The sequence below is a fragment of the Propithecus coquereli genome, unplaced genomic scaffold, assembly GCF_000956105.1.
Source record: "Propithecus coquereli isolate 6110/MARCELLA unplaced genomic scaffold, Pcoq_1.0 Scaffold125, whole genome shotgun sequence".
Classification (NCBI taxonomy): domain Eukaryota; kingdom Metazoa; phylum Chordata; class Mammalia; order Primates; family Indriidae; genus Propithecus; species Propithecus coquereli.
In genome coordinates, this window is record NW_012136636.1 from 6,887,002 (window position 1) to 6,913,861 (window position 26,860).

The window sequence follows — 26,860 nt, forward strand, 5'->3', positions numbered from 1 at the left end:
GGGGGGGCAGGGGGCTGCCTCCAAATGGAGTATTCCTCCCCTCATGAGACAGGGTGTCTGAGCCACTGGCGCATGGTTGAAAAAGTGTTGAGACTGGGAGATAGCATAGTTAGCCTACAAGTCCTCGTTCCAAAAGCAAGACAACACCATTCCATTTTGAGCAGGTTATGAACAACCCATTTCTGTAACTAAATCCAGTGAATATCCTAAACCTGGAATAGGGAGTCTGTTAGATCAATTTGAACCATTAAAATCATTTCAGCCATTGATTTATATATAGGGACTTGGCAAGTGGCTCTAAAATCAAAATTAAAAATAGTATGTGAAATACCAGATGGAGAATATGAGTTTGTGCTTTACCCTTCAGACTGAAGAGGCCCCCGCCCTTCCCAAGCAACTGGCGCATGAGTTACTGGGTGAACTGCAGACGTGAGCCAAGGCGCCTGTTCGTGTTCCACTTGTGTGGAATAAAACGTATGAATGTGGCAGCCAGCTAGGCCCCTGTCTTTGGTGCTAAACTGTGGCTTAGTGGACCTGGATTTCTAAAACATTCACATATTCAAAGTCGTGAAACTTATGAGCCCTATTGTAGATAAACATAGAAGCCACAGGAAATTGGCAAATGCTATCGTGAGGGCATGAGCAGACTTTACATGTGTTTTCTTTTGCACTATGGAACTCAAGCTGTCTCATCAACTCACTCAGGACAAGAAAAACCAAAAAGGGTTGTAAAAGGCTTTCAAAGTATTGGTTTCTTTCAAGGGTTTGAGACTTCTTGGAATTCTTCAAAGTAGTGACTGAGGCATCAGGTGCTATATCCGGCAAAGAATTACATTAAGCACACAAAAAATGTGAAACTCTCCAATGGAACCTCTCCAGGAGAAATTGTTAGCTTAGGGGAGGGATTTATCTTCTGCACAAGAACACAGAGTGACTGCTGAGAGCCCAGGTGGCTTTGAGTGTCCTCGTCCTGCCCCTCTGCCAGCACCGGCCCGTGCTGAGTGGGAGCCTCAGAGGCGGCCCCTGCACTTGCACATGGGCGTTCATTCCGTGCTGGGAACAGGGAAGACCTGGCGGACATGCTACCATGAGGAAGTTACAGAGGGGGTGTCCAAGCCAGCATCCTGTTGAGTCATTGAGACTCAACTCATAAGAGAATGAAAATACTATGGTAAAATGTCGTAACATTTGTTCATAATTGGAAAGGGTTCTGTCATCTGGGGAGTTTTACTTGCATGATGAGGTTTGGCTCGCTGAGCACCAGAAGCCAAGCTTGTCCAGGGTCCCTAGAGTGTAACTGCCTACAGGATGGGCTCCAGACAGGTGGGCAGAGAATGGCTGAGGGTGAAGGGCCAGTCTAGGATTTACCTGTGAGCTGCTGCACTGGCTCACCTGTGTGAGGAGGGCTGCAGGAATCCAACTGTGGGGGGAGGGCTGCAGGAGCCCACCTGTGGGGGGAGGCCTGAAGGAGCTCCCCTGTGGGGGTAGGGCTACAGGAGCTCACCGGTGGGGGCAGAGGAGGCCAAGTCTGATGCTTGGCTGATCAGAAAGGGGAGAAAAGAGGGCTGATCTGGTTGTCATTTTTGTCTCAAAATGTTTGATAGTGGGAACATAGTCTGAAAGGAAGAGCTAAGGTGCTTCCTCAGGTAGTCCAACCTCCAAGTCCATCTTTCACCTGAAATGTGGAGATCAAGGATGAGAGATGTCTTTTTGCCCCGTTGGGACTGTGCAGGCAAGGAACTAGCTCAGTTATCCACTGAACTCATTTCGGAGTTATATCTCCATCTGGACAAACAGTAGGATTGTGCCACCACCCGACCAAATAAACACTGGGAAAGCCTCTGGCCCCAGATTCCTCCTCCTTCCACCCCGATAAGCACATCTTGCGGAGGGAAGGGGAAGGGGGTGGGTTTTCCTTCGCAGGTGCTTGCAGTTGAGGTTGCAGGTGATGCCAGTGCTGGAGGTGAGGGTCTGTCACCCCATCAGCAGGCGTATCTATGAGGCCCCCTCCTCACAGGAGCCCCCTTTGATCACCGTGATGGGTATTACTGATGGAGCCGGAGTGGCCCTGCTGGGTGTGACAAAGCCACAGTTCATGCCAGCTCCACCTGCTCCCCTCCTCGGCCACCCTCTTGCCCACCTCTCTGGGCTCACCTCAGACATCTTCCGCAGGTGCACCCTGACATTTCCAGGCAGCGGAAGAAATGCTTCCTGCGCCCCCAGAGTTTCTCATTCATACCACGATCCTCAGTGTCATCTCAGGCGCACATTTAGTTTCCTCGCTTCACATGGAATCCCTGGATTTAGGAAGTGTTCTCTGGTACTTAGTGGGCTCTTTTAAAAGGCTTACTGACCACAGAGTGTGCAGCACCGAGAGTGAACCCTCGTGCAAACTCTGGACTCCAGGTGATAATGATGTGTCAGTGCAGGGGCATCAATTGTCATGACTGTCTGCTCCAGTGCAGGATGTGGATGGCGGGAAGGCGGTGGGGTGGGGGCAGACAGGGGCTCTGTGGGAAATCTCAGTACCTTCCACTCAATTTTGCTGTGCACCTAAACCTGCCCCTAAAATTAAAGTCTGTTTTTAAAAAGGACTTACTGAATGTTTTGAATGTTAGAGTTGGAAGGATTCTCAACAGATGATATTATGATACATATTATAGTTGACAATGTTTTAGGTAACTTTTTCTTTGCTTTGTGTTTTATCGTTGCAGGGTGTGAAGAAGCTCGATGTGCCCTGTGGAGGGAGAGACTGCAGTGGGGGCTGCCAGTGCTACCCCGAGAAAGGCGGGCGTGTAAGTCACAGCATGGCAATAGCCGTTACCTTCCTTGCACAGTCACGCGTCACTTCTGCGGGGATGCATTCTGAAAAATGCACCGCTAGGTGATTTTGTCGTGCGAACATCACAGAGTGCACTTACACAGACCTGGATGGGACAGCCTACTACACACCTGGGCTGCGTGGTGTAGCCTGTTGCCCCTGGGCTACAAACCTGCACAACATGGTACCGTACTGAATACCATAGGCAACAGTAACACAATTAGACATGTATCTAAACATGTTTAAACACAGAAAAGGTGCAGTAAAAATACAGTGTAAAAGATAAAAAAAAATGGTACATGTGTATAGGGCACTTACCATGGATGGAGCTTGCAGGACTGGAAGTTGCTCTGGGTGAGTCAGTGAGAGGTGAGTGAGTGTGAAGACCTAGGACACTGCTGTACACTACTGTAGACTTTATAAACACTGCACACTTAGGCTACACTACATTTTTAAAAATAGTTTTCTTTCTGCAATAATAAATTAACCTTAGCTTACTATAACTTTTTTATTATATCCTTATTCTATAAGCTTTTTACTATTTTCAAAGCTTACTACAAACTTCAGCTGTACAAAAATACTTTCTTTTATTATATCCTTATTCTATAAGCTTTTTACTATTTTCAAAGCTTACTATAACTTTTTTACTTTATAAACTTTTTAATTTTTATAACTTTTTGACTCTTTTGTAATAACACTTAGCTTAAAACACAAACACATTGGGCAGCTGTACAAAAATACTTTCTTTTATTATATCCTTATTCTATAAGCTTTTTACTATTTTCAAAATTTTTATTTCTTTTTTTACTTTGTAAACTTTTTTGTTCAAAACTAAGTCACAAATACACACATTAGCCTAGGCCTACACAGAGTCAGGATCATCAATATCACTGCCTTCCACTCACATATCCATCTTGTCCCACGGAAGGGTCTCCAGGGACAATAACAGGCATGGAGCTGTCACCACCTGTGACAACAATGCCTTCTCTGGAATGCCTCCTGAAGGACCTGCCAGAGGCTGTTTTGCGATTACTTTTCTCTTTTTTAACAAATAGAAGGAGTACATTCTAAAATAATGATTGAAAAGTACAGTATAGTAAATACATAAACCAGTAACATAGTCGTTGATCATCAAGTATTATGTACCCTGTGCAGTTGTATGTGCTCTACTTTTATACAACTGGAAGGGCAGCAGGTTTGTCTACACTAGCATCACAACAAACACATGAGAATTGCGTTGCACTATGATGTTTTGATGGCTACGTCACTAGGTGATAGGAATTTTTCAGCTCCATTATGATCTTAGGGGACTACCATCTCATACATAGTCTGTTGTTGACCAAAATGCCCTTTTATGGCGTATGACCATACTTCCCTTTGAAATGAATATTTCTTAAATTGCCTGATTAAGTCAATTGCATACTTTGCTAAAAAATTTAATACAGTTACATTCTCTTCCACCAGAACAAACAATTATATAGTGTAAAATTGGGTCAATTTGTGTCATCTTCCTGATACATTGAGAGTAATTGAGCTAATTTTCATAAGCATTTTTTCTCTTATTCATTGTTATAAATACCTATCTGTGTATGTGCGTATATATGTGTATATATAAAATGCAACTATGTTTTATATTTAAACAGATTTCGTAAAAATGTTACATGAAGAAAAACATAGTTGCATTTATACTGCAATATAGGTATGAAAGCTAGAGAACACTGGCAATTATACCTAGGATAAAACTCTAAGTTTTAACACATTAACTGCCATATGAGTTGTATTTAACTCAGCTATTTTTGAGCCCAGGGCCTTGTGAAGCTTGTGTAACTGCAGTTGATTCATGAAAATCTTACTTGTTGATATTCTTACTGCTACAATTAACATTGGCAATTTAATTGCATATAACTCAAGCACAGAAAACAATAAAAAATAACAAATTTTTCATTAAATTAGAAAGGATCATTTTGTTTTCATAGTTTTTATCCTATTTTCATAGTAAAACACCATGGCCCCAGGGAAAAATTTTTTTTAGTGTGGCAGTCAATGTGTTAAAATTACTCATTCCCTGACTGTCCTTTATGTCGCCCATTTCATAGATAAATAAGAGAAAAAAAGGCTACCCCAAATTATGACCATTATACCTGCCAGAATTTGAAATATTGACCTGATATTGGGTTTAATATGTTCAGCTGAAGTGATTGATCTCTTGTTCTACTGCCTTTAAAACTGATGTTTAAGTCTTGACATTACATATTTTAAAACTGTATTATTTTTACTTACATGGTTAAGCCCTTTCTGCATGTGTGGAAGTGTGGGGAGGGTATTTTGTTTTACGACAGTCTTCTGCCTCTTTGTTCCTCATACTCATGCAATTGCCTCCAGGACTCATGCTTGTCTACACCTTCGTTTGGCAAATGCCTGGTTATCCCGGCAATGGGGAATCCTCGCCTGCATTGCCTTGTTATTGAAACCAGAACCTATACCCAGCTTGGGCGTCCCAAATGAGCTTCATCAAGGTGAATCCTAAAGTTGTTTTTTAAAGTAGACCTCCCTTGTTCCTGCCGAGTAGGAAGGATAAACCCCCGCCTGAGCTTGCCTCCAAGGCTGGGGTACTATACCACTGCCTGTGTCCCCTGCACAAAATCAAATCGGTAAAATTTATGATAGGACACCTCTTTATACATGTGGTGTTCTTATCTGCTAACATGTGACTGATTATTATTTCAATGTCAAAGATCACAATAAGGGAGGCTTTCTGCCCCTAGATCGAAGCTCTCATCTCCAAATGCTGTGTTCATCATGAGCTGCAATTCTCCAACCAGTTATCTGTTTTAGTAAAGCATTCCTCTGCTTGGGATGGGGACTTTATGCTTTGGGAATTGCTGGTTGAAGATTATTTATCAGCATTTAACAAGGATAAACATTTTTTAAGTATATGGAAGCCATTTCAGGAGATTTAAAATTCCCTTGGGTCCCTTGCTATAGATTTTCCCAGCGATGCTTCTGCAGCAGTGGTGAAAACGCCCAACTGCAGACTCCGCACTCCCCAAGCAGAGGCAAGCCCAGCCTTATGTGGGCATGGAGTAGACAAATTAGTGGTAAACAAATATCTGCGAGACCCGCCTGTGTTGGATGGAGTTAGACTCTAGAGGGACTCTACATTCTTCTCCAAGTAATCAGCCAGACAGAACCCAAACAAACTGAGTAGATGGTTACTGGGCCTGCTTCTTTTCACTTTCTATGATTATATGATGCAGAACCCATTTATTAAAATTTTCCCTAATACCTTTAGAAGAATTTTGTTTGTCAGTAAAGATAGCTAATTCTGGTTTTTTCAATATATAATGCATCTGCATAGCAGTGTACTGTTAAATTATGCCAAAGATCTTTCCAAAGAGGTTATTAGGAGGGAATCTAAGGGTTCCTGGGTCTCTATAACTTAGTAAATTTACAATACAGGCATCAAGAGACACAGGCATCCCTGTGTCTCTAAAGAAAGAAACACCTTGAGTCTGTTTCTATGCTTTGCAAGTAAAGTGAAAAATTGACACCTTCTGTTAATTGGATGAACATGAGTAATCCAAATCTCAGTGTGGGTTTGGCTTTCCTGTAATTATGTAGGTGGGTTATCAACGCTGATCAAATTAGGTTGAGATCTGGCAGTTGTCTGAGAGGTCATACAGGAGACGGAGGTAAACGATACCCCACTGTGGGGCCTGGGCTGTGGGATCCACACGTATGGGCGGCGCTCAGGTGGCCTGGAACCTTGCAAGGGCTGCACGTGTCTGTGTGCTGCACATGCTTGGCACCGTCCTCACACCTGGATGGGACCCGCACTGCCCTGGGAGCTCACGGAGCCAGTCATCGGGTTGTTTTAACCGTAGGCACATGAGGCTGCCCAGTTGTGTCAGGTGTGCTATTGAACATTGATCAATAAGGTGATAGAAATGGCTGACAGCAAAAGGCAAGAAAGAGATCAGTGTTACCATTTTGTACAGGGTGTGTTACTGAAGACATTATCCAGTATATTACTGAAGATATTTATTGTTAGCACAATAGCATACAGTTTATTAAAACACTTTTTAAAGATGTAGTGTCTATTTCAATACTACAAACCTCGTGTATTGTGGCTTAAGTATGTATTAATTAACAGATTTTCCCAAATGTGTTTCTGCAGAAAGCAGGGCTATTTCTGCCCTACTTCTGGACTGATAGTATTTTTTTAAAGTAATGTAATACATAAAAATAGCAGTTGGACAGAATTTGCTGTTCAAAGAGCTGTGTGCATAGTTTGTTCTTTCCCACAGCTTCCCCTGGGGGGGGCCTTGCGGTATATTTTCCCTACGGTGCTACTGTGGCAGCCATGAAAATGCCGGAGTGCAGACACCCCGCCTCCCGAGCACTTGGCTAACTCAGCCTTATATGGCCATGGTACCCCAGTTAATTTGTTCCTCACCATGGTGACAGCCAACATCAGAAACTGTGTTACCGGATAACTTTTGGACTCTAAGCAGAAATCACAAATGTACTACGGATTCCAATTCCAAATGAATTCTCATGTTACCAAATGAATGGGCTTTGTGTAAAATCTGTGCAGCCTGATTCTCCGCCCTTAGATGGAGACTTGGATCCTCATAGCAGGGAGAGAGTCGCTTCTCACAGACAGAAACACCCAGGCCCGTAGATGATCCCAGCAAGCCACAGGGCGGGCAGGAAGGCGGGAACTGGCGCGGCTGGGCCACCTCCCTCCCAGGGCGGAACTGGGGAGCTGAGCAGGGTGCAGTCACACAACAGGACACCCACAGGAGGTAACAGGAGGACACCCATAGGAGGTAACTGACCTGCGAGAACCTCACTCCCAGACCGCAGCAGAGGCGAGGGCAAAACCCAAGTTTGGGGACTTTAGATGAACTCTTTTTCCAATACGATAATCTTCTGTGTCTTTACTTCTCTTCCCATAGATCAACCTAGAAGAGTGAGTCCGGGGGGGCCAGGGGGTGGTGCAGGGAACACACACAGGCAGGGAAGAAAAGACATTTTACTCTCTTTGTTCACGCATTATGATTCACTGGCTAATTTTCTAACCGCCTCTTCAGTTGTTTAGGAAATTAAAAAACAAATAACTTTAACATGCTTTAAGACTTTATTGTTGGTTGAGCGTCTGTATTTCAAATAATCTCTATTATGCATGTTGGAATAATTACAAGTCCTAATTCACCGATGCTACACCAAAAAACGTCACCAAACGAACTTCTCAGATGGTCCCCTCTGCGGTATATCACGCGGTCCTCAGCACTAGACAGCTGCCTACCCCGCATACCTTCCTCCATTCATTTTCCTTTTTCTTTCTTTGTACACCATGGAGATGGAAGGCTGTCGAGTGGAAAGCATCGGAGTGAACTTCTGTTACAGAATTTCTACCAAAGCAGAGTTAGGACCACTGTGTGATACGCAGATTAATAGTATAGGCATCAGTAGAGAGAGCAAGTGAGGCATTAGAATTCAACAAATGAAGACAACTTTGCCTTTGCTCATTAACTCGCCTAAAAAGTTGTGAAAGCCTCAGATTTTTCTAAGTGAGGTCAATTTTAGTTCATTATTTCAGTTACTCAGTGAGGTTCTTGTCCTCCCCTTCTAACATCTAATCAGTAGGTTGTTTCAAAGTTTTAATGACATCAACCTTCACAGGGCACCTTTTTTCCCTAAGGCAGTTGGGCATTTCAAAAAGTAGTAAGTACAAGACAAGTTGTGTAAGTCCCAAGGCAGGTTAGTGAGATGGACGACGGCCCTGTCGAACTACAGGGGCCAAAGAGAGACGACATCATCAGCCCCTGCCCACGTACACCGGAGCGGCCCGCGTCACTCAGCACCCGTCTAGTCCACGTTCTGGAGCCCCTTCCAGTGGGCCTGACAGCTGGAGCCGGAACACGGGAGACTAAACCAAACAAGCTCACCCTGGAGCAACGGCTAAGTGCTTAGGACAACAAGTTGTGTTTAGCTGTTGCATTTTTTCATGTAGCTAAGAGTTTCCCACAGTCTGTGGGTCCCTGGACGTAGGTCAAATAATTCTTAACCTCACAAGATTCCTTAAATTCAGCAATATAAATCAAAGTGAAAGAAGCCAGAGAGAAACTGAGCAAAAGAGGAAGCAGAGGAGTGGAGAGAGAGCTGCCGGAGGTGGGTGGGGGCAGATCGTGGGAAGACAGGAACACTCATTGTCCTTGGCTCTTGCTGTCAGCTCAGAGGGGCGGCAATCTTGAAAGGAAAGAAGACACGTTGCCTCAGGGAAAGGAAGGAGAGGGTGCCCACAGCAGCTGTGAACACAGCGGTTGGCAAGATCCCTCTAAGGTGAACTGTGGTCTTGCTGACAGTGTCTTCTGTCACATGTGGCCAATCATAAACCTTACCCTTTCGTGCATATAGCCAGGATTTCACATTTAAACTAAATTTTCTCTTTGAAATGACTCAGTATAAATCTGCAAACTGGTAGCCCACAGTGGTGCCTTGGAGATCAGTTCAGCTCAGATGGTCAGACTGTCGTTGCAACTTTCATCCGTTTCCACAATCCATGCAGCCACCTGTCTTAGCTCTTCGAAGCTTCTTGAGAGCGCAGAGTAAAAGTGTCGCTGTGGCAGACCCCTTTCCAAACCGACTGCTACTTTTCCAGGCAGACACTTTTTAATGGTGCGTTCAGCGTACTTAACAGGAGTTGTCTCCAGTATTTTATACACCGTCACAGCACAGAAAGGTCAAAGAATTATTCAGAAATAGCAGAAACACTGCCTGGCTTCCGGGCTTTTATAACCCTTGTCTACACATAGCTCTCACCCACTTTCCAAATCGGGCAGTTATTTTTAGTGTGACTTTGGAGCAGAGGTGGTCTGGCTCATGCGGAGCCGCAGGAGCCGCAGCAACTGGGTTACAGGATTATTTTCTGTGGGGAAAATAGTATTGCAGCAGGTTTGGACAGTGGCCACCTAATTTGTCAATCCTATAGTGATGAGCTTTTAAAGTGGCGTTTTCTTTCATGTCGGCCACCATAAGAAGAACCCTAGCTTCCTTTCAGCAGCGAAGCTTTACATTCCTTCCACCCTCAAACATGTATTTCGTATCGGCCACTACAGGCAGGACACTCATCTGATAGCAGGGGCTACGTCAGTGCACGTGGGAGGGGCCCAGCAGCAGGCAGAGGACCTGAGCAAGGTGTGCCCCTGTTTTGGGGGGACTGTGAGGAGGCCAGGGTGACTCCAGAAGAGCTGGGGGAGAAGACTGTGCAAGTCCCCAGGAGACTGTCTAACTGAGCTGGGTGAGGAGCCCTCGGGAGATTTCTTAAAGCAGTCGTGTGTCTTACTCAGGGTCACAGCCCTTTGTGGGGAAGCTGGTCAAGCGTCTTATTTTGGTGATCCATTCGATTAGGGTCCAGTTCTAGCTGAAGACAATGCCGTGAAAGACATGAAACTCAGCCCCCAACAGAGGCAGTAGGTTAGGCATAGCCACGGTTGGTTACTAAAATTTAAAAACAATAGTTATTCATTTTACAAGTATTTACTGCACATGTATCATGGGTCAGGCACGATCTAGGCCTTACAGACGCAAACAGAGCAGGCATATCCCAATCTTTCGGAAGTGACATTCTAGTGCCGTGCTCTCCAAAACAATTTTCTTCAGAGATGGTTCTCTATCTGCGCTGTCCACTGTGGCTTTATGAGTGTGGCTAGTGAATGATGAACTGAATTTTAAATTTTCTTTCATTTTTACTAATTAAAACTCAAATGAAATAGCCACGTGGGTCTAGCCACCATGCTGAACGTCCCAATTCTAATGCACGTGGAGCCAGGGCACTAGTAAATGCGTAGGAATATTCTTTCTAGATAGTAAATCCTGGACAAAAATAAAGCATAGTATAAAGTCAGGGTTTCATGAAAGTAAGACCAGGATGTGTAACTTACTGGGCGTGTATCTTTATCTCAAAAGCAATAGACCCCAGAGGTCAGCACCCTGGAAATGGCGTGTGCGCAAAGCGTACCGATCCCCCGTGAGGAAACTCTTAACTGCTCCATCACCTCGCCCTCCGCCGTACCCGACACCTCTTAGGGAAATCGTATTTCTCACTTTTCCAATGTGAGCCCTGATCAAGAACACCCCCCTCCCCAGCTGAAGACCCCGAGGGGGTTGCTTTGGTCCAGGAGGAGACCTTTGCTTATCCACCCCAGAACTTGGGAACATAACGTGGCTCTTCCCTTCTTTCCAGCAAGATTTAACCATTTTCTTAAAGTAGGACATTTAATAAACTGCTGTGGGATCCAGTTAATTATGCAGCTGAGGACGACAGAAGCATTACAGAGCTTCAGGCCCCTCCCACACTCTCCACCCCACCCCATGTGATAAATATTTAAGTCAAAAGGACCATCGTCACCCTCTTCAGGATGGGGTAGAAAACGGGACAGTTTGGAGCTCATCCGAAAGGAAAAATACATTATGAAAATCCCAAAGAGACGTAATTTTAATACTGCCTCACTGAAATGGACCCAAAGAACATCATTATAGACAGAATCTGATGATTAAAGTCAGCTTTTAGAGAAAAAGTTTATTTCGGTCACCTTGAAATCATCATTTCCTTTATGAGAATGAAACAGGATAAACTTTACCTTGGACTCTGTTGCTTCCTATCAAAAAAACACACTCTTAACTCATGGGAATTATGGAAGCCACTGGTGAAAATTAATCGCGGTGGTTGTGGCCTAGCATTGCATTCAGCTTCACGGAAATTGCCCCTGTCACGCCACTGCTATGGTAACAGCTAAGCAGGTATTGATAAATACTGTAGTTAGCAGAGAACACATTTACAATAGGCACACTGTATCTTCAGTGATTAATAAGGAAACTTTGGCACTTTGGATGTCTTAGTACCTGAGTGCAGAGGAAGAATTTAAAATGTTTTCGTATTTTTTTTATCCATTTCCCCACTTCTCATAAACACTACATGAGTGCGCATGCGTACACACGTGCTTTGGCAGCCCACGCCACATTCCTTCGTATTGAAAAAATTATGCTTTCTTGGTACCAGGCATCGCTAATGGAAGCTGGTTACTTCAGCACCTTAAAACACTAACAATCTATAGTGAATTAGTCTGCTACCCTAGAAACATGGGAGGAAACCCAGTCTCTCCGAGAGAAGTGCACACCCATATGTTCCCTTCTGAATTTGCATTCACACAGACTAACCAGAGAGGAGGGATTTTCAGAGCTCCATCAGAGGAGGGAACAAAGCCAAGAGAAAAGTTAACCCTTTTTTTAGCTTAGCTGGGTTCCTGGCTACTCAGATGTTTCTGGAAGAATAGAATGGAAACTAGGGACGCTGGTGAACGTATGGTGCTTGCAGAAGCACAGAAGTGACCACGAGGCCAGCCCGCTGCCTGGTGCCAGGTGGAGGAGGACCTTCCCTTGGGCTCGGGAAGTGACTCCAGCAAGCGAACCCCAGGGAGACAGGCACCCACATCGCCACCGTCACTAGAGTTGTGAAGAAGTTATTAACTGGACTCCAGTCTCAGTTGACTGCTCTGGAGAAATGTCCTTCTTTGTGTGGCTTCAAGAAAAGCATGTTATGTTGGTTCACACCCAGAATAATGATAATAAAAGCTATTTTGTGTCTTGATGGAAAACCTCACACAGACTCCAAGAGACTGTTGATAAACTGGGCTAAGAGGAATTCATGCTTCTTCTGTTCTTATAAACCAAACCAAAACTCTGGTTTTAGAAATCCTCCTTTTTTTTCTACCTTCTGATGGAATGTTTTGACAAGTACAGCATGAAAGCATTTCCCCCTTTCCGTTAGAGAAGAAATGCCCATCGTCAAAGACTCTTGTTTTGTTTTATTCACTTCCAATTCATTCTTAGTAAACAATTGCAGGATTTCTAAAAAGACCAGACCAAAGTCGTTACCAAGCATTATATGCTTTCTAAAAGCTACTCTGGAAACAGAAATGTCTTCTCGGAATCTGCCTCCCCTCATGCAGTAGGAAGTGTCTGAACCGTGGAGCCTCACTGTGGAAACGGCGTCCACACTGTGCTCCCGGCCCAGCTTGTCTCAGTGGGCCTCCGGGGTTAGTCTGCAGGAGTCTAAACGTTCTTGCTTGTAAATCGTCTTTTGTCACACTTCGATAAATCAGAGAAAATTAATAGACCATTTTGTAAACTTTTGAAATTACTCTTTTTGTTTTCTTGCAGAGATGGTAAAATAATAGCCAGAGGGGGAAATAGCAGAAATGACCAAACCGAGTGACCCTGCGTGCACTTTCCTCCCCAGATGCACACGGACAGTGGGTACCTGGGAATTAGGACACGGGGCATCTCATCCCTCCCTTATTTCCTCCACTATTACATCAGAAGGACATTGTTAATGTCCTTCGTCACCAAAGAGTGAAAATGCTACGTGTATTATGTGTCGCTAACATTGACATTTGGGTGAACAGAAATTCAGCCAAATGAAACAGGCATTTTAATATTGTCTTGAGAAGCTGGCCAACCTGGGGCCCTGAGCAGCCTGCAGCCTTGAGCCCTGTGGCATCCCACCCGAATGAGTTCACTGCAGTGTAGACAACCGAATCATTCGAGGCGTCAGATGTCTGACTCACAGGGGAAGCACAAAGCAGGCCTTCAAAAGGCCATATGTCCCCACTGATTAGAAAGATCAAAATATTCCTGCCCCTTTCCTCTCTATGTCCAGTCTAGAAGTTTACATTCTAGAAGAATTGAAGCAGCCAGAGACCTCCCTGTAACCCAACACAGGCCCTGTATTGATGGTAGTTTCCTGCTAAGCCACTGCGAGGGCAGCAAAAATCCCACCACAGGAACAGAAGCTTTTGTGTCTAACACTCTGTTAGGATGGAGAACTCCTAAAGGTTTGGAATCAGAAAAAAAGAAAAAACATAAAACAGAACGAGACAAAATGGAAGTAATTAATGCCGGGTGGATAATATCTTTGGCCTAATGAGTTCTCGGCTCCGTTGTCAGCATCGATGTTTTCTATTAGATTGTTGTCTTTGTAAGGAACTATAACTGTCCTTCAAACTTAAGTTCTGTTTTGAATAAAGAAACAGAAGGTCAAACGAATTCTATAGTGGGGTTGGTCTCTCTCTAATGAAAATTAGAGCTTTGGCATGTCTTAGCTCTGCATGGTAATAATTATTTTTAAGAAAATATACTTTAAGTGGTGACTATGGCATTGCAAAAGTCTTGTGAAAATAATAGGTGCATTGCAAGAGGTCTTTAATGTCAAGATCAGTTGTGCATTGCACCTATGTTAGCATCTACTGAGAAAACTAGCCTTTCTTGGATTTAGGGAAAGGAATATTGCCACAGCCTTTCAGGACAAATGAGTTTCCATTATTTGGAACAAGATCAACAGCATCTTTGAGCCTCTAGGAGGCAGCTCTCTTTCGTTTGTGTTGCTTTTAACATTCTACTCATTTCAGCCCAGATTAGAGAAGTGGCAGATCTTGTCCCTGGGTAGCTGGGATATGCCAGTCACGGACGGCGAGATTCATAAATCTTGAACAGATTTTACTGTATGTGCCCACGGCCCCACGCCATACCATTGCAACCTGAAAGAAAGAAAGGATTGAGTAACTAATCCAGAAAATTCAAGTGCAACTCTGCAACAGGAAGCCAGGCTTCCTGCACTGGAAGGCCTTAGGGTGAATTCCTCATCGTTTAACACCTGACGTTTTACAAATATTTGGACTTCTCTTCATAGAATGATAGAATTATTGGTCTAGAACACTGAGCAGTCTTTTCCTCAGCCCCATACCTCAGGAAGGACAGGAGATTGCACTGGGGACTGATGGAGATCTGCTCTGTTTCCCGAGGACTCTGGGGAAGGAAATTGGACAGACTTTCCCTGTAACTTCCCAGAGTAAAATTCATTTAAAAACTCATTTAATTAAAAGTATAGTATATTATTGCAAAAGAAAATAATCTAACTCCTAAAAATTGCACTAAAATATCTTCTCCTCTTCAAAATAAGATTTTGAGACTTTCTTACAATGTTGATTCCCACTTGAAACTTCAAGGCAGTTAGACTCATTTCATAGCTACACTAAAAGAAACCCAATGATAGACATGCCATTGACAGGAAATGAAGTGGGCACAATTGACAGGTGGTTTATCGGACCAGGATAACGATCAGCAGTGTACCACAGATGGATGGCCCTGTGGCATATACTACAGTTGCTATCACCAAAGCTCTTGATAAAATTGTGACATAGGAGAAGCTGAACTTTGACACATGCCTGCTTCTCCTCAGGAATCCCACCCTCCTATTCCACCCCATAAATACACACAAACTCAGACACCTCGGTGATGCCCAAGCTCTAGCACTGCACTCCAGCCAGTCCTCACCCCACAACCCTCCTGCTCCAAGGAGCTTCCTGTTCCATCATCCCTGCACTCACCCCAATCCAAACCCCATCTCCTTCAAATTTACTGACTGCATGCTTTACATTTAAGGCTTTAACCCATCTTGAATTAATTTTTGTATATGGTGAGAGATAGGAGTCCTGTTTCATTCTTCTGCATGTGGCTATCCAGTTTTCCCAGCACCGTTTATTATTGGACAGGGCTTCCTTTCCACAGTGCGTGCTGTTGTCTGCTTTGTTGAAGATCAGTTGGTTGTAGGTAGATGGTTTCATTTCTGGGTTCCCTATTCTGTTCCATTGGTCCATGTCTCTACTTCTATACCAGTACCATGCTGTTTTGGTTGCCATAACCTTATAGTATAGTTTACAGTCAGGTATTGTGATCCTCCAGATTTGTTCTTTTTGCTTAAGATTGCTTTGCCTATTCGGGCTCTTTTTTGGTTCCAAATGAAGCTTAGGATTATTTTTCTAGATCTGTGAAATATGACTCTCATAATTTAATGAGGATTGTATTGAATCTGTAAATCACTTTGGACAGTATGGACATTTTAACAGTGTTGATTTTACCAATCCATGAGCAGGGAATGTTTTCCCATTTCTTTGTATCATTTGCAATTTCCTTCATCAGAGTTTGTAGTTCTCCTTGTAGAGGTCTTTAACCTCCTTTGCTAGTGTATTCCTAGGTATTTTATTTTCTTTGTAGCAATTGTAAATGGTATTGAGTCCTTGATTTGACTCTCCACTTGAATGTTATTAGTATATAGAAATGTTACTGATTTGTGTACATCGATTTTGGAACCTGAGAGTTTGCTGAATTTATTTATCAATTCCAGGAGTCTTTTGGTGGAGTTTTTAGGGTTTTCTAGATAAAAGATCATATTGTCAGCAAGCAGAGATAGTTTGACTTAAATGTAAAACATGCAACCATAAAAATTCCAGAAGAAAATGTAGGAAAAATTCTTTTATTAATAGACATTGGCCTAGGTGAAGAATTTATGACAAAGACCCCAAAGGCAAATATAGCAACAACAAAAATAAATAAATGAGACTTAATTCATTTAAAAAGCTTATGTACAGTAAAGGAAATAATCAACAGAGTGAATAAACAACCTAAAGAATTGGAGAAAATATTTGCAAACTATATGTCTGACAAAGGACTGATACCCAGACTCTACAAAGAACTCAAAGAAATCAGCAAGAAAAAAAACAAACAATCCCACCAAAAATGGGCAAAAGACAGGAACAGAAGTTTTTCAAATGAAGATAGACAAGTGGCCAACAAACATATGAAAAAATGCGCATCATCACTAATCATCAGGGAAATATAAATTAAAACTACCTTACCCCTATCAGAATGGCCATTGTTAAAAAGTCAAAAAAAAGTAGATACAGAGAGAAAGGAATGCTTATACACTGTAGGAGGGACTGCAAATCAGTACAACCCCTGTGGAAAACAGTATGGAGATTCCTCAAAGAACTAAAAGTAGACCTTCCATTCAATCTAGTAATCCCGCTGCTGGGTATCTACCACTCCCCCCCAAAAAATGAAGTCATTTTATCAAAAAGACATCTGCACTTGAATGTTTATTGCAGCACAATCTACAATTGCAAAGATGTGAAATCACCCTAAGTGCCCTTCAATTCACAAGTGGATAAGGAAAATGTGGTGTATATATACCATGGAGTACTACTCAGCCGTAAAAAGGAATGAAATAATGTCATTTGTAGCAATGTGGAGGGAACTGGAGGCCATTATCCGAAGTGAAGTATCTCAGGAGTGGAAAACCAAACCCATATGTTCTCAGTAATAAGTGGGAGCTAATAGATGGGCACACGCGGACACAAAGAGATATAAAGGACATTGGAAACCAAGAAGGGGGTAAGTGGGTGAGGGATAAAAACTTACCTATTGGGTACAATGAACACTATTTTGGTGATGGGCGCACCAAAAGCCCTGACTTAAGCGTTATACAGGATATCCTTGTAACAGAAACACTTGTACCCCATTAATTAATATTTTTGAAGTAAGAAAAAAATTTACTGATCACAGCAGAGCTTAGTAAAGAACATGATCTCTTAAACCTTTTTCATATTAAAGTATTTCTAATTGATAGCTTTAACTACATCCTGACTTCCTGACCAGTTGCCCATATGAAAACTCACACCTCATGCTAAACACCTTCTTCTGAGTTCCTCACTTTCCTTCTTAGGTCCTGGCCTTCAGATTTCAACTCAGCTTTCTAGCCACTGCCTGATCAGTGTGGAGTGAAGTAAAACTACTCCCCCACCTCCAGATTTGGAAGCTACACTTCTAAAACTCTGCCCTAGAATCCTGTCACCCTTTCACCCTTTTTTACCAAACACATTATTACATTGGCTCACAAGCAATGTATTTCTACCAAAAAATTCATTTTTTTCAGTAAGTTGTTTTTTGTGTTCTTTTTTAATTTTGCTTGGCTATCACTCTTCCATTTGTGCAATTAATTTTTGAACTTTGATCCAGGATTTTACTTTGATTCCTGTTAAATTGTTAAAAGATCCAGCTAAAAGGTTCTGATTTGGAAATGGGGAGAATGAGATTGTTCTGCCCTTGAGTCTGTCTGTCTGTCTGTCTGTCTGTCTCTCTCTCTCTCTCTCTCTCTCTCTCTCTCTCTCCCCTTCTCTCGACTAATACTGATCTAATTCAGATACAGACATTCCATGAAGATGGCTATTGACCAAAAAGGAGATTTCTAAATATTAATCGCTACGGGTATTTTTAGGACTTTATTTTGAGGATCGCATGAATGAAAAGGGATATCTAGCCATCTGCATACCCTCAAGTAGAATAATCAGACTAAGGAAGTAAACAAAAAGAACTTTGTGAATGGAAATGAACTCCTTAATTCCAGTATTTAAAAAAGACTTCTTTAGCAGAAGGAAATAAATTTAAACAAAAAGGGCATCCTTCAAAAATGTCATTTATTGTGGAAGGAAAGATGAGTAATGGAAATCCCAAGTCGATCACAAAGATGAATAAGATTCGTCCTTTGAAACTGGCATTTAGAAGGACGAGGATTCTTCACTGTCACCCTGAGTCCTTCCCTAGCAGCCCCCAAAACAGTAAGAGAAATTCTAGAAATAGGATAATTCTTCCTGGAATTGAGATGCGTATGACACAATCAATAAGCTCAGAATTTAGAAATGTACATTGCATGTGTATGTGTTTATGTGCCCGTACATACACATATTTACATTTGTTTTTTAATTTTATGTATTTTGTATTTATCAAATATTTATATACTTCCTGTATGTTTGTTTCCAGGGGAATAATGATTTGCTATCATAGAAAATCATTTTATTCTCTGGTGTTCAATATGGGATGTTACTTATTTTTAGCATTTAATTTTATCTGAGTGTGTATTTTTTAGTGTCCTGCAACTTTATTAGAATACACTATTGCCTTTTAAAATTTATCAGGTTTTTGTATCAAACCTATACCAGATGTTCCTTAGTACTTTGAGCAATTATTGATACATATTTTGAAAACCATCAGTGCTCTGCATATTCTTACCTCTGCTTTGGACATTGATATTCCCAGCTCTTGGGGCACAACCATGGGCGGCGTCTCTGTGATAGGAGAAAACTCTAGAATCCTGGGCCCAGTGCGGACCGTCCTGCCTGGGGTCTGATGTTGGCTGTGCCAGGAGCTATTTATCTTCCCATCGCCACCATTTATTGTCCCATTGATCTCCATATGCTGTTGGCTTTGAGTCAAAGGGAACTCCCAAAATAAACAGATGGGAAATTGGCTCACAGTCAGTCCGGAAGGGAAGCAGGAGCCTCCAGCAAGGCCAGGAGCCCATTCCCACCCTGAGTGGCTGTAGGAATTCCCATTCTTTCTCTCTGTCTCTCTGTCTCTCCCAGGAAGGACGCTATATGCCATGTATTCCACTCAGGGAGTCTCCGACTGTCTTACTATGGTTGACAGAAATGTAAAATGTAAATGAAACATGAACAGCTGGGTGTTTCGATGAGCGACTGACAACACGCCATTGCCGCCTCACAGAGCCCAACCCCTGCAGGCCCTGCTGAGGTGGCTCCTTTGAAAGGAGGGGCCACAGGACCTTGTACCGGGGCGGAGTCAAGCACAGAGAGAAAAGCTTTCCCAAAACCCGTCAGCAAACTTTCTTGTTTAAAAAAAATAATGTTTCTGTGTCTGAAGACCAAGCCATTGACCCATTTTTTCCTTCATGTGATTTGCAAGCTATTTCAGAATCTCATAAGTCTCTCTTTTTGACAGGTCAGGAATGTGGCATCGTCCTATATAGTTTCACTTCTCTGGAATTTATCTATTTTTTATCAACATAATCAGTGTTATGCTATTGTTCCAAATTTAGAGACATTTTATTCTTTGTATATCACTGTGATTCTTTTTTAACGTGTGCTATTTCTGGAAGGCAGCAAGCTCTTTTCTTATCTATAGAGATCTTTTCTCCTGTTGACAAGAGAGATAATCTGAAAAGACAGAAAATTTCCAATTTAAACTGTAGATATTGTTGCACTGATATTTTTCTTGGTGCTTTAAATCTCATTTGTGGCTACTATGGAGAAGCATATATTATTTTTAAATCTTCACATGAAATAATCATTAGTATCCTGTTTCATTTAAAAAAAAATAGCAGGTGTTTCCTATGCCTTTTTGGCAGGTTTTGTTGTGTGTCTTTTGTTTGTGTGTCTGACTTCCCCATTGTCTGGGGCACACACAATACATGTCATGGAAGGTCATTGTTTGGTTCACATGATTTTATTTCCAAAGTCCAGCATGGATTCTAATGTACGTTAGCCACTGTGGAACTACCTACCCCATTTCTCAATAGCCATAGGGTTCAATGGCTGAACAGTTTGTTTTTGTACATACAGTATTTCTCAGAGTTGGGATGTCTATTACTTGTTCTCACAATTAAAAAAGAAGCATAATGACTTAATTGTAAGTTTTTCCTACCAAACTATGATTCATCTGGGGTATCTGTTCCAATTTAATAGCACATCTGGGCTACAGAATGCTCATATTTCTTTAGAATCCCAAACTTCAGGATTTCCCTGCTACCTGCCATCCAAACAGTACCAATTGCGTTGCAAAAACATTTTATAGATGGGAAAATGTCCTACAAATGTTAGCCTTCTTCACCTTCATAGAGGTGATATTTACCTGGCCCTTTAGTAGCTAGTACATTTTCAAGAACTTATTTTATCTTACCTTCATAGGGCACCTATTGTAAAGGGCTTTTGGTGGTGAAATATTTGGCTACTCTTCTTTAAAAAGGAAAAAATCAAAATGTCTTATAGAACAGCCCTCCCAAGGAGATGAACTCTAATAATAATAAACTAGAAGCAGCCGTTAGATTTAAAGCACTGTATTAAGAAATGCAGTAGCACTTGGGAATTAAACAAAAGGCTGCTCTCCCTGTCCTTGTGTGTTGCTGTTATACCCCTGAGGGTATTTCCTGGGTTGAGTATTATGGCCTTCAGGTATAGCCTCCGCTCACAGATGCTGCACTGTGTACATGTCCTGTAAATATCTGAGTCTCAGAGTGTGAGGACTCTTCAAATCCAAAGTATCTCTGACATTATATGTAACTCTGTCACCTTTGTATGAGAATCTATCACATCTTAATACCTTCATCTTCCAACATCTGTTAAATTGGCTCCATTCTATGTCTGTGTTTTCCTTATTGCTTTTAAAGTGTAAGTTAATGGGCAGATGCCAAGGTGAAGCATCAGTTTTATTTTACCCCATTTTGGACTCTAAGGCTCTTCAAGGAGAAAACACAGCCCTACACAGGCACGGGCAGCTTTTGCATGCCTGTGGCAGAGACTAAGAACTCAGGAGTAATCCCAGATTATCCAGCTCGAGAGTGTCCAGCTGAACTTAAGTTTTATTAAGTTAATCATAATGGTGCCATGTTCAATTTTAGCACATGGTGTAAATTATAGGGAAAAGAAGAAAATGATGAACAGTTGGGTCACCAAGAGATGTAATGCTACCCAGGATTTATTGATATTAATAGCTTACCGTGGTCCAGGTGCTGTTTAAGTATTTTTCAGTCATTAATCTTAATCCTTATAACAGCTCTAGGATGTAGTGTCCTGTTACACTGAGGAAATTAAATCAAGAATGAAAGACATGAGCTGTCCAAAATCACATCATTAGAGAGTTGAGGAACCAAAATCTGAACCGAGAACTTAAAGCCAACACTCTTAACTTTTCTTGAAGGACATCCTTTATAATTTGGGTATGAAGTTACACATTTGAAACTCGATTGTTTCAAATTATTCTTTCTTTCTCAACCTATAATTTCACATCAACAATTTCTTTTCCTAAACAAAGTCACTAAGCCAGAGAAGAAACAAAAGCGTATAAGGCCACTGTTTTGTAATTCGAACACCCATCCTTTCCCCATCTGTTTGTATTTATCCTGCTCTCTTTCCTCTGTTGGAAGCAGTTCTATTCCAGAAATTGGCAAATCAGTTTGGTTCTTTTTGCTTTCCCCTTTGTTCACAAGGAATTTCCTATTCCTAAACCAGAAGGCTTCTCCAAATATGCAAATGCTTTCTTCCTTTCCCTCCACACCAATTATTCCTCCCCTCCACGCTCCCACCCCCCCACCCCATCCTGACTGTACCACTGTAGTTTCATTAAGTGCATGGGTCTCCTGCTTCAGAGCACTCCTGAGTTAAAGAAAACCCGAACACACTAGAAGTTGTTCAAGTCTCATCCTCTATGTCAAGCGGTGATGTTGTGTAGCTCTGCCAATTCATCTCCTTAGGGAGTTGTTCAGTCCTAAACTTAATTCTTATAACCCCTGGTTATAAGCCCTCTCCTTTCTTGGACCTCTTTCCTTTAGGGCCTACCTACTCAAATAGGGCAAGCGGAAGACACTCTACAAAATGAGACGTGGGGTAGATGTGTTGTAGAACTGCACTCAGAGTACAGCACGTCCTGGTATGCAGGCGTGAGGACAGCATGCCAGCTCAAAGTCATGACTCCAGAGTCAAATGCCAGCTCCAGCACTTCTGTCCCAGAGGTAGGGTGGGCCACACTTGCCTCCGAAGTCTTCCTCTGCAGAATGGAATCATGGCGACCGCCTCCAGCAGCCCCAGTCAGGTGATGTTCTTAAGAGCTTAGCTCAGGATCCGTCAATGCCCAGCAAACGGTGGGTGTCGTCATGTGTTTTATCTTTCCCTGGAACTTCCACTGCAGACACCCATACAATTACATGAAATGTAAGTCAACTGGACATTTTAGGGGGCTACTGGGTTTGTGGGCGAGCATCCTACAATTAAGGCTAACTTTGAGATTGCATAAATGAGACGTTTTGGACCTCAGGTCTTTTTAAGATTTTGACAGAGAAAAACATCATGATTATATCATATCTTTATATGGGAGTGGTTTGTACCACTATTTATTAATTAAATTTTTAGTTTTTCTGCTCCGCTGAAGCATTTCTTTAGCCCTCCAAATGCCCTGGGTAAACTAAGACTTTGTCAGCTTATATCCTAATTTTGGCAATTTATATATTCTTTTGCTGTAGGAACACAAATAGTATCACATTGCTTATTTTGGTTGAATAAAATTCTCGCTGAGAAAAAAAATATTTTGCATTCACTGGCTTAGGAATTTTTTGGTAAATATGATAGCTCACTCTCAAGGGCTGCTGCCTGCTTGCTCGGGACAGTCCGAGATGCCAAGTTTCTTATCTAAACTGTTGATCCCTTTGAGAACTAGGGAAAGGCATAAATAAGTAGACGGTTCCTGACCTCTACACTTTCACTTGTGCTAGCGCCTCTGAGGGTCCGGAACACATTGTGTCACAAGGTAAGAGATTTTTATTGCTACGACTGTTCTGGTGACTGTTTGATATTACATGAGCCTCCAACCTTCTCAAATATATTTTAATCATACTGCCTTGATTCTTGCATTTGATAGTTGAATTTTAATTCATTATTTGACAATCGCTAACTCCACAGTCACTATTTTTCTAATAGTTTTTGAGCATTTTAGCAAAAATTTATATTAATTTTGGAAACTTTACGTTTTTAAAAAAATCACAATTTTTACGTTGCGAATTTGTTTCACCTTGCAAATTACCTGAATGAGTGCCTCCCAAACTTTAGTGTGCGTATAAGTAGCCTAGGCATCTTGTTAAAATGCAGATGTAATTAAGTAGGTGGGGTGAGGCCTGGGATTCTGCATTTGCACCAATTCACCAGTAATGGGCCAGGGACCCCACTTGGAGTACAAGGTCCCCAAGGACCTTCCTGAACCTCCCTTGGAGAGCCAGCACCACTTGTGCTCAGACTACAGGTATCTGCTGACACTGACGTGCCCTCCTTGCCTTGATCAAGCTAGATTATTAAGCACATGTCCACTGTATCTCTAGAAAACATATCCTAAAAGTGCTCTTCCTTGCTGTGATACAGAGTTAGACCTGTGTTCAATCAATGACCATTGATTTTGAGAATTGCCAGCGTGGTTTGTCCTTTGAAAGAAAACTTTAACTTATGATGTTCATAAGTTGGGTTATTGTTTGTTCAGTCGTTAATTAATGATCCCAGCAGCTGAGACTTGGGCAGGGTCTGTCTTCCCACCTGAATGAGCTGGTGTGAGGGGAGGAACGCATGCTCATACCATCCGTGCCACCTGTGGCATTCTGATCACGGTCACCAGAGTGGCTGTCACAGCGTTCTTGGTTACTATTCTCCATGCCACAAATGCCATCTCTGCCCTTGCTTGGTGTCAAATTGCTTTTATTCAGATAGAGCATTGGTCCCATCTGTTGGTGTCTGCTCTTCCGCAGCTGTTCTTTCTCTTTCACCGAGTGCATTTCCTGGCTCTGGAGGTGCAGCACCCAGAGGGGCACAGAAAGCCCCAGGCCTGTCTCCATCCCAGGACCTGGCACGTTCCTCCGGCTGCCCCTGAGTGTGCCCCCCGAGTCTGGATTTGAGATATCCCAAATTGATGGGCTTTAGCTGGGAATCAGGAGAGATGGGAATGGTGATGTCCAAAAATATCTGACTGCAGGAAAAGGGTTTCAGAAACCCTCCAAGGACCACTTCTTCAGAGAAACTCTTTCCCTAACTTTTTCTTTCTTTTTTTTTTTTTATAAGAATTAACCTAATATTTAATGGCCTTATTCAGACCTAATTTGAACATATTGCAAGTTTATTTCAACAAAGCTTTTCTTCTTCACAGAACTTCTCTGGCTTAAAAAAAAAAAAAAACCATCAAAATATTTCTCTTGTTAGCAATCAAAACCCAGTTTAGAAAAGTGAGTGGTTTGCTCTAAAAGAGAACAAACAGGGCTTGTGGGAATTCAACAGAGGTATAAAGCACATCTTGTAAGAACGTTAAAACTGTGATCACATTTTACGTGCTTTTGGCAACGGGAATGGCCCAGGTGTCCTGAATCAAGCTATAATGTGAAATGAAGAATTTCAACATACTTCTTCAGGGCTTTGTTCTTTTTGAGTAGTGTTTTCTGCTTTCTTTGCTAAAAATAAGATGCATGCAGCTTTAATTTTATCTCCCTTTATGTAAGGTTATTACTCTCACAAGGTTAAGTAGTACATTTGCTCATCGCACAGTTTGTAAATAAAACCCAGATGTAAAGAAATATAGACAAGGAGAAAAAAGTTTTGCCCCCAAAAAAGTTATGAAACAAATTCCAGAGACTTTTAGATCTAGAAAGGATCTGATGTACTAGGAAATCTGATCTCACGGGTGAGGAAACCGAGGCCCATTGCGGTCTCGGGGAGCGTCCTGCATCTCTGACAGAACCAGGCGCTTCCTCTGCGTCTCCCACACCCAGACATTCCCCAGGATAGAGGGAAATTATGGGATTATAACTCAATCAGGAAGTGCTTTAAGGTTGATTTAAAGAGCTAAGAGAAAATAATAATTGACGTGACTTATTTCCAGGAAACAGAAAAAATCAGTAAAATTTGCTTTACAAGAAAATAATTGAAATAAATTCCATCTGTGTGAAAATTCACATTAAAACCTACCCTAGTGGGCACCTCCTGAGTGCAACATTCTCTACAGACAGCATTTGAATGATACTTAGGCGGCAAAACTCTTTGAACAACAAGGAAAAATATTTCCAATCTGATCTAGACTGTCCTTAGGCATGTAACTTAATCCCTTGGTGCATTTCCTTATTCACAATGTGGTAGTGAGACTGCCTGCCTCACGGGATCCTCGCAGAAGGCAGAGTGCTGGTATCAGTAGGCAAAATCTTGAATGGAAGCTCCTCCAGAGGAGACAAAACCATCCGCGTCCCAGCGAGGACTTCCCGCACATGCTCTCAGCACTTGTGCCTGGGAGCCCCAGTCTTAGTCCTGCCTGGCGCTGAGTCATCAGAGTACACCTGTTCCGTAGGCACGGTGGGGACTGCCACTTCTGATCTTAGCAGGTGTTCTCAACATGGGGCAGTTGCCTCCCCAAGGGACATCAAGCAACATCTAAAGACATTTGTGATTGTCACACTGCAGGGAGGCGGTTCCTGGCATCTATTGGGTAGAGGCCGGCAATGCTTCTAAGCATCCTACGGTGCACAGGACGGCCCCTGCAATGCAGAAGTGTCTGGCTCAAATGGTCAAAAATGCTGAAGTTGAGAAACCCTCAGCTAGAGCAGGGATCAGCACCCTAAAATATGAGTAGGGTGTGCATACCAGTGCATACGAGGGGAAGAATTGCTCTTGTGAAAGCCCCTAGCAAACTCCTAGGGGTCACCGTCTCCCATCTTGCTACCCACTTCTTTCATTCATTCGGCAGATACTTGAGTTCCTGCCAGGGGTCAGGCGCTGTATCGCACTCAAATTGAGGAGCTAAGGGTGAGGACAGAGGTAGAGCACACAGACTTCCCACCTGGGCAGCAGCTGCAGGGCTCCTCCCTCCTCTTGCGCTCCTAAATCCAAATCTGGAGGTGCCCTCACGGCTGGGCACAGACTCCAGAGCCAGGGCGCTTGGGTCCATGTGTGCGCAACGTCGGACACGTTACTGAATCTCTTTGCACCACAATTTTTCATCTCTAGAATGGTGGTGGTGATGATAACACCAGTCTCATAAAGTTGCTGCAGTGTGACCCAATAACACATGTGAATGGTGTCAGAACAGTGCCTGGGGCCCTTGTCCTTGTCACTGAGGTGTGGACGTGTCCAGCCTCTCGCAGAAGGGCTTGCACTCCCATGGGCCTGGGCCTCCTCTTCTTGCCTTCTGCAGCCCTCGGGTGTCACCAGGCAGCCTTCCCCGTGCCACCAGCGAACCTCTAGTGGTCCAGCCCTTCCTTGCCAGTGACCAGCTATGCACGGCCAGTCCAGCTCCCGGAGGACTTGCTCCACAGCACACCTTCCTCACACCTTTTGTTTGGGAGCCAAGTGTCTGTGGATTACAGATTAAAAGAAATCTCAACAAAGAACAAATTATTCATATCCTCAACCCAGCTCGGAATGATTTGCATTTGATGAAAGCTTATTAACCCAAGTGAGCCTTTTAAAAGGCAGTTTTCCTTAAAAAAAGAAATTCTTTGGGGATGCTTTTGAGGGAAAGTTAGAACAGATAATTTTAATTATTTAGGTTTTT

The 26,860-nt window shown here is 42.6% G+C and overlaps 1 protein-coding gene across 1 annotated transcript in view; it reads left to right on the forward strand.

The window, feature by feature from the left end:
- Positions 1-26,860, forward strand: part of COL4A2 (collagen, type IV, alpha 2) — a 176,939-nt gene that overhangs the window by 38,612 nt on the left and 111,467 nt on the right. Inside the window, exon 4 of the mRNA XM_012637946.1 lies at positions 2,715-2,795. Within this exon, the coding sequence (XP_012493400.1) occupies positions 2,715-2,795 (81 nt within the window). The remainder of the gene's footprint in view (positions 1-2,714; positions 2,796-26,860) is intronic.